Source organism: Dermacentor silvarum, chromosome 4 (assembly GCF_013339745.2).
Source record: "Dermacentor silvarum isolate Dsil-2018 chromosome 4, BIME_Dsil_1.4, whole genome shotgun sequence".
NCBI lineage: Eukaryota > Metazoa > Arthropoda > Arachnida > Ixodida > Ixodidae > Dermacentor > Dermacentor silvarum.
The window spans coordinates 226,593,134-226,602,212 of NC_051157.2; the positions used below are offsets into that span (position 1 = coordinate 226,593,134).

The 9,079-nt window shown below is 45.2% G+C and overlaps 1 protein-coding gene across 1 annotated transcript; it reads right to left on the bottom strand.

Annotated features, from left to right (window-relative positions):
- Positions 1 to 1,634: 1,634 nt before the first annotated feature.
- Positions 1,635 to 7,519, bottom strand: LOC119448538 (uncharacterized). The gene is made up of 4 exons (XM_049666402.1): positions 7,204 to 7,519; positions 6,526 to 6,702; positions 5,858 to 6,128; positions 1,635 to 4,936 (listed from the first exon to the last, which is right to left on the bottom strand). Exons 3-4 carry the CDS (start codon positions 5,894 to 5,896, stop codon positions 3,857 to 3,859), a joined length of 1,119 nt encoding a protein of 372 aa, XP_049522359.1. The 5' UTR covers positions 5,897 to 6,128; positions 6,526 to 6,702; positions 7,204 to 7,519; the 3' UTR covers positions 1,635 to 3,856.
- Positions 7,520 to 9,079: the final 1,560 nt, after the last annotated feature.

Sequence of the window (9,079 nt, forward strand, 5' to 3'; positions counted from 1 at the left end):
TGTGTTCAGTGCTCAGTAGTGCAAAACAGTCTCAAAATGTTTAAAAGACATGGTATTTGATTTGGCTGTTGCAAAAAAAACAGCATGTTTTCCCTCATTATGTCATTTTTTGGTTTTCCTTGCTTAAAAGCAGGTAAAAAACAATGCATGTCATACCTATGAAAGCTGCACTTATGTGAAAGCACCTTTAATGAAAAAATGGTAAAAACTGTGGCAAGCACCTTTGCAGTATGAGCACCTTTGCGTATTACTTTTCCAGACTGGACTTGTGGTTCACCCACTGCAGCCCTGGCTTTGTGGAAGCCCGGATGGCCTTTTTCGCAGAGGAGATGATGTTTGCCTCCTCGAAATAAAATGTCCATATTCAAGAAGAAACAACATTCTGATTGATGTGGAAAAAGAAATATCATTCGTACCATATGTAAAGTATGTAAATAGGAAGCTGACCTTGCTTCCTAGCCACAGATATTATACGCAAGTCCAGCTGCTCATGTATGTGTGCAACTTAGCAGAATGCTTTTTTTTGTTTATTCCTCTGCGCAAAGTATTGTTGTTCCTGTTGAAAGGAACAACCTCTTTTTGAGTTGGGCTGTGCGGGCTTTGGAAGACTTTTACTTCACATTCCTGTTGCCTGCCCTGGCCAAGCAAAGTGTAACATGCTAAGCTAGTTTGAATAGTATATGTGCAAGCAGTGCAACAGTTTTCCTAATTTTTTTAAGGTCACCAGATAGCATAGGTCGGCAGTGTGGGAGAACACTCACTCACACTCACTCACCATAATTTTTTCCAGGCCCCACACTCACTCGCACTCGCACTCACCTCCACTCACACTCACTGGCACTCACTCGCACTCGCACTCACTCGCACTCACACTCAATGGCACTCACTCGCACTCGCACTCACTCACACTCAGTGGCACTCACTCGCACTCGCACTCACCTCCACTCACACTCACTGGCACTCACTCGCACTCGCACTCACCCCACTCACATTCAGCGGCACTCACTCGCACTCGCACTCATTCGCACTCACACTTAGTGGCACTCACTCGCACTCGCACTCAGTGGCACTCACTCGCACTCGCACTCACCTACACTCACACTCACTGGCACTCACTCGCACTCACCTGCACTCACACTCACTGGCACTCACTCGCACTCACCTGCACTCACACTCACAGGCACTCACTCGCACTCGCACTCACCTGCACTCACACTCACTGGCACTCACTCGCACTCGCACTCACCTGCACTCACACTCACTGGCACTCACTCGCACTCACTGGCACTCACCTGCACTCACACTCACTGGCACTCACTCGCACTCGCACTCACCTCCACTCACACTCACTCGCACTCACCTGCACTCACACTCACTGGCACTCACTCGCACTCACCTGCACTCACACTCACTGGCACTCACTCGCACTCGCACTCACCTGCACTCACACTCACTGGCACTCACTCGCGCTCGCACTCACCTCCACTCACACTCACTGGCACTCACTCGCACTCGCACTCACCTCCACTCACACTCACTGCCACTCACTCGCACTCGCACTCACGCCTTTGAAATGAGTGTGAGTGAGTGTGAGTGAGTGCACTCATGAGTGAGTGCGCCGACCTATGCCAGATAGCAGCCAAAAAGTCTTGACCTTTACTGAAATGTTGCAAGTGACGAGGATAAATTGATCTCATTTTTGCTTTCTATGCTTTATTTTTTTATTCCTAAAAGTCCTAATATTTTAACTGCTGCTTTAAATTATCACCTGCGGTCAGGAGTCAACTATCGGAAATCTTATCTGGGGTTTTACATGCCAAAACCAGTTCTGGTTATGAGGCACACCGTAGTAGAGGGCTCCGGATTAATTTTGACCACCTGGGGTTCTTTAGCGTGCACTACATTGCAAGCACACTGCGTTTTTGCATTTCACCTCCATCGAAATGCAACCGCTGTGAACTATCGGGAAGTGAAATATACATATAATATATATTTATTAATAATGATATGGCTATGCAAATAATGGTATCAGATTTCAAGATCTTGCTATGTCTAGAAAAGCAGTTTTGTCACCTGGAGGACTGAATAAGCTCTTCAGTATGCTTTAAAAGTAGTGACAAATAGCAGACGCATATCCCTTCTGGAATCAAATTGGGTGAGGAACTTGACCAAAGTTCCGTAGGTTTTCTAGGACAGTTGACTGACTATTTGCGTATAGGTTTATGACAAGCTATGAAATGTGCTTCCAGTGACTGCTTCCATCAGTGGAGTGTGAGCTTGGTGGAAATCTTGCAATTTAGCTGCGTCTGCAGTTGGACATATTACGTAATTGCCACAGGAGTCTCTACAATTTTTTATTGAAGTTACTAAAATCTCACTAAATTTAGCAAAAATGCTGAGTTACCAACACTGTAGTGCAATGAATCTCTAAGTGCAATGAGGGTAGTGCAAAAACTATTTATTTCTGTATATAAATATTTTACAGTAATTTTTTTCGTTGAGATCAGAATCTTTTTGATCGCTTACCTAGTCATTTTTGCATTCACATCAGAGTATTTTTCACTACTTCAATAAAAAAGACAACCAAGAAAACCTACTGTCTGGGACTGTTTTACTTGGCAGAGAACACAACTTGGTAGTTGTACATTGTACACAGTCGTCCACTGTTACAGTGAACACCCAGTTAGTATTCAAGCAAGTATAACTTGCACATTTTTCACACCATGTGGTGCCTCTGGTAGACCTGTAAGGATGAGTTCAGTTTTCAGAACTTGAACTGTGATGTGGGCTTGAATGAGCACCTATGTGGTCACCTAAGTGGACGACTGTTACACAATCGGCTGAAAGCACTAACTACCACAAAAAGTGTTTTCCGTCTATGCACACATATCATCTCCATGAAATGCATTTGAACACAACAATCACTTGGATACAAGTTGCACAAGGCATGACGGACAATAGCCTCATAAAGCAAAAGCATGCAAATAACTAAAGCGCTCGATTAATTTTGTGATGCTAAGGTGGTGACATGGGCAATTAGGTTTAAATGCACATTGATCAGTAACACAACAAAGTGCCAAAGAGCAGGAAACTACATATAAGTCCCTCTGAATGAGTACAACCATATAGTGCCAGCTGAAAAACGTGCACTTCTTTCCTGTGCAGAAAAAAGGATGTATTCTTGTTACAGATCATAGAAAGGAGCAGGCAGGGATGTAATTGCTAACAAGTACACTTAGGCTCTGACGGACCAGATCACTTTAACCAAAGAAATATTGAAATACTGATTATTAGTGCATGTACTTGCACATAACCTTGCACAAGGAAGGTGTAAATTGAATACAGATCACAGAAGTGTGATTTTGCATAGACCAAATGGGCACTGCCTAAATGCGACTTCAAAAAGCATAGGCAATCGCCATACTAGAGGCTATGTAGGTCTAACGCAACACAGCACAAAATGGGACTGCAAGCCTTTGAAAAGCAAACAGCTAACACGGATGTCAACAAGAAAAGCTTTTCATCAATGTACTGGCATTGTGTTTCAGTTTGACAGCCAGTTTCCCTAATCACCATGCAGTGCTGGCATGTGCCTTCTTATTGCTTACATTTAGTTATTTTTTGCCCAAGTGACATGTTTTCATGTAAGTGCCTGGATTTTTCACAATGAAGCCAATTCGCATGTGTTAGTGCCCAACAAAATGCGCTTGGAATTTAGCCAGCAGAGGTTGTTTTGCATGAATATAGCGTCAGCACTTCGTAGGCATGAGTAAGCAAATGCGTCTACTCTCATACTTTCCCCTTTCCTTTTAGCAAAACATTGTGGCTGAAACGCTTCGCGCTGCATATCAATCTTCTAATGTTGTTCGAGATGAGCACTGCCTAGTTGCTCCTGAATGATAGGGGGCTGTAGGTTTGCCAGAATACAGCAGACATGAAATACATCGCTCATTGCTGGGATCAGCTCAGTAGGTACACGCACATTCAAAATGTTGAACATTTTAATGCGTTGAATAGCCCTCTCAACATGAATACGCACTTGTGCAATTTTGTACGTCTCGTGCACATCACTTTCTGAAAACTGTCCACCACCTTGAAGGAAAGGGGGCATCACTAACACTGCTTGTGTCCCTTCAAGGCCTGCCCTAATTCCAGGAAACCCTTTGTCAGCCATTACAACGTCGCCTGGTTGCACTAGGTTTAGAAAGCCAGAGTCAACAGTAATGAATGCGTCTGAGAACCTCCCTCCATAGGACTTCGAGCGGAAGCACACTGCTCCACATGGTGTAATAGCTACAAGAAACTTGAGAGTGTACCCACCCTTGTAATGTGAATACAACAGGCGCTGTTGCTGTATTGTGCAGGGCTGCTCTGTCCGTACTTCAGTGCAATCAATTATCATTGTACAGTCTGGATAGTGCACTTTGAAGCAACCTGGCATTGTGCGCTTGATGACCTGCCTAGGTGGCAAGTAAACCCACTTATGAGTTGTAGCAGCAACTGTTCGAAGCACACTGTTGAAGTGTCGCGACACCGTGTTTCTAGATGTCGAGAACAGCACAGCAAGGGCTGAATAGCTTATACCTAACTTCAATTTCATGAAGAAGATCAGAAGCCTGTCTCTCATTGAGATGTCACATTTGCGCTCTGCACACTGTGGTAATATGCTGAGAAAAAGAGCAAACACTACATCTGAAACGCCACATAGATCTTTGAGGGCAGTTCCATTGTCTTTAACGGTGTCATAGCCGTTAAAGCACCCCATTCTGTAGTCTGTGCCGCAGTGGTGGGAAACAGTGGAGGGTCTGCACTGCATTTCATCATCTCTGGAACACTTATGATTGACTTGACTACAAGCCTCGTTCCCCTGTACACAACATAAGAACACCGAAAATGCGCCAGTGCCAGTTGCGTCCACACCATCAGTTTGGCAAGCCTAGGGAAAAAAAAAGCAGAGGAGGGTTAGGCAAGAGGTTTGTGGTGGATTACCATGCTTACTCTTCAATTAAGGTTCTGCCCAAAAAAGTATAACCTAATTACAAAATTTATGACTGCAATAAACATTCAAATCCGATCACCTGAAACAAAATAAAAGCATGACGCACAAGCACCGCTGTTAACTAGGAGAAGTTCAGTGAAAAAAAAACAGCTGTTATCAAGAAAAAGAACACACATTCTAACACTGCCCGCCTGATTCATCACTAATGTAGAAAAACAAAATGCAGAAAAACAATGTAAAAGTAGAAAAACAAGCTACATTATTTGGGTGAGAAGATAATGCACCAACTATCGCACATCAAAAAATGCTGTCACACAATTTTACAAAAGCAGAGAAAAACGCTAATGCTATGAAAACATGACATTTTTTAAACACAATAAGCTCATATCAGTGATCATGAGAGTCTATGTTCTCTAACACTCAACTGATACTTTACAACCAGAAATGGATGAATAAACTCCGTTTCTCAAAGATGCATGCTCATGTTGTAAACCTCGGTTTAGTCTGCATGCTGGGGCTGCAAAGAAGATTGATGCTGTTCGCGACACCTGTTCGCAAGTGTACAGCCAGCTCGACCTTGACGTGGCACACCCAAACAAAAAGCAAGATGCGCTGAACAAAAATATTTCTATGGAAGCACAAGATATCATCGTACTTCACATTTGAGCAGTGTCTGTTTTTACAATGCAATTGGTTTTTCAGTCTATTTCACTAGAACTATAGACCATTACGAGCTCGAGCAGGGTATGCTCGAGCTCGCAATGTTCCTGCAAAAAAAGACAACTTTATTAGTGCATTGACTGCCCTGTACCTGAGCTACAAAAAGATGATTATCAAGTACCATTACAGTGGCCTTACCTTGTCCTCTTTTGTCTCTTTCACTGCATCAATCGCCATGCAGAGGATATCCAGGTTCGATGGCAGTGGCTCGACGAGCTCGCCCTCCTGAGAAATTGGGTCTTCGTTGAGCAGTGTATCCAGGTTCGATGGCAGTGGCTCGACGAGCTCGCCCTCCTGAGAAATTGGGTCTTCGTTGAGCAGTGTGCTTTGTGCCCCTTCTTCAGCACTGTCAGCAGTTTCAGAGCATGAGCTTGGTGCCAGTGATACTTTGGTTCTCCTTTCTCTCCACCTGCAAGTGCAAGGAAAAAAAATTATGGGGTTTTACCTGCCAAACGGACCACATGATTATGAGGCACGCCATAGTGGGAGACTCCGGATTAATTTCAACCACCTGGGGTTCTTTAACATGCACCTAAATAAAAGTACACGGGTGTTTTCGGCATTTTGCCCCCACCTAAATGCGGCCGCCATGGCCCACAAGCGCAAGGAGTGCCACAAGAATTACAATGCCGCATAAATAGGTTCACTGTGGCTCTGAGTACTTCACATGTACATCATTTAACTGTGCTCTAGAATTCTTATGGGAATTTGCAATTTTCTTGGGCTGACCCGCTTCAAACTGATTAGGGTGAATAAATTAGCTAAAGTGAGCTACACAAATGAAAAACAAAGCTGTCGATACATACCGTTCGTATCTTGATAGCAGTTTCGTTCCGTCAACGTGCCGCACCTTGTAAACGTCCGGAATAAGCGTCGGGTTATAGCCAGGATGACTTTCAATAGTGCTTTTTTCTCCATTGACGAAATGCTTGGAGCATATCCTCGTTGACTCGTTTGGGACCCAGTCAGAGCCATCTGCTGCGCTGATAAACGAGATTTATTAACTAGGTGATCTTAATTTACATGACGCGAATGTTTGTTTTTCATCATGTACAATGACCGAGGCTCATTAGGCGCCTTTCACAAGATACGATTTCACTTGCGAATTCCTTTGCTTGCATATGCGCTTTGCTTTTGCAATGATACATCGCAAATGAAAATCACAAGAAAATCACAAGCGACCGCGTCTCTCAAGCGCCAGTGGCCGAAACGAGGATCGTCGAATTAGTGCTCGCCAGCACAAAATAGGCTTCCTTTGCATAAAATATTGCTCATCGCACATGCCAGTGCAATGCTGATCATACCGAATGCTAAGGCAACGGCAAGCAGTCGTGAAATCAGCACAACTAGTCGTGACAAATTTCCTTTAAATGTTCAGCAGCTGGCCATGGCCCCTGGCGTCGCACAACGAGCTGTGAAACGCGCATGTGTAGCACGCTTTACAGAACAAAACCTTCTCACAAATATCAAAGAAGCTGACTTACTTTACTCTCCTCACAGCTGCGATCCATTTCTTTCGCCGTTCGATTTCATAAGACTTGCCAGGAAACCTGTACAACTTTATCCCGGGCTGGCCTTCGTGGTTGTGACAGTCCTTTACGCAGCAGTATCGCCGGTTCCACTTGCCTTTTTTTTTTCACCTCCGACGCTTGCCGATGAAGCGCATGCCATTGCACCGTCGCAAGACGTATAACAAAAAATAAGGAGGCTGGTGAACAAAGCAAAACGGCTTCAACCATGGCCGAGACGAAACGTAGCGCGCGGGAAAGAACACTCATCGAGCCGGCCGAGCTGCGGCGCCCACTTTCCAACACTGTTGCGTCGCTGCGGCAGATGGCGCCAGAGCAGCCGCAAACTCGACTGTACGGAGCCTATGCTTTCGGTCTCGGTTACGTCATTTTCTTTCTCCCATACAAAGATGCTTTATTTTTCAGTTATATCTATTAGTACCAGGGGCGGATCCAGGTTTTTTCTGAGGGGGGGGTCAGCTTCTGTCAATGATGATGATGATGATGATAGTAGCCTTTATCATTTACCGAAATTCACCGTTTCTGCTCACGATAAACCCGCGTTTTATACGGCTAGAGCAACACCTGTAGCCCGCCGTGGTGGCTCAGTCAGCTCAGGCGTTGCGCTGCTGAGCACGAGATCGCGCGATCGAATCCCGGCCGCGGCGGCCACATTTCGATAGAGGCTAAATGCAAAAACACCCGTGTGCTTGCGTTGTGGTGCACGTTAAAGAACCCCAGGTGGTCAAAATTATTCCGGAGTCTTCCACTACGGCGTGCCTCATAATCAGAACTAGTTTTGGCACGTAAAACCCCAGAAAGAGGAAGAAGCCCTATAGCGAAGCCTGGTAACGGTTTCTCCGAGCTTATAGGAAAAGGACGTTACCCAATACAGCCATGTGCTTGGCGGCTGTGCCTGATAATACAGGTTGTTCAAAGCTAAGCTTTATGGTTTTCTTAAAATTAGGCACTGGGAGGCACGCGAAGACCACCGGTGCAAATAAGTTATATGGCCAGGGGGGGCACAAAGTGAGATGATAATTATCGCTGTGAGCAGCCTAATTAACTAAAATTGAATAATTATTTTTGCCGACTGCAGTAAGTGGGTATGTTTGTATTGAAAACTTAGAGGCAGTCGTGTTTATACACAGTATCAGTCGGAAGAATTATTCTAGCGGGTTCGTGCTCCGAGATATCCGACTCCAAATTTCAATTGTACTGCGCAGAGTTATCGACTCGACGCGAGAGCGGTTTATGTTTTGCGTTGCTGGGGAAGGGCGGCATTTTGAACATCTTTAGGGCATTGACATCTTGATGGGTGAAGTGTTGTCATGAGATTTGTGCATGACAACACCAAAGTTAAAGCGGCAGTATGAAATATTCGTCAGCATAGCTAAAAAGGTTTCTGTTGTTGATGGTGCAGTTGTTGCTTTTGATTTCAATAAAACTTACAATACTTGGAAATCAGCAGTCACTTTATTTGCGTAGCCCAAACAAGGACCATGCCCGGTCGTCTAGTCACCATTACGCACGCGCACTGCCCTGCGGCTTCTCCGCTCGCGCCATTATCTCGGCATGGCAGCTGCCACCGTCTTTACAGGCTGCGCGGTCGCGTGTTACGATAGCGGTTACGGGTTCTTCGATTTTTTTTTCGCCAGCCGTGAGGGGAAGGGGGGCAGTTATTAGAGAGTTTTAGATTAGGGGGACGCAAGCGTAAGGGCCCGCTAGCGCTTGGGGCCGCGGTACTGCGCTCGCGCAGACCGGTCTGCGCGTGCGCAGTACCGCGGCCCCAAGCGCTAGCGTGCCCCTACGCTTGCGTCCCCCTAATCTAAAACTCTCTATTATCTTTGCT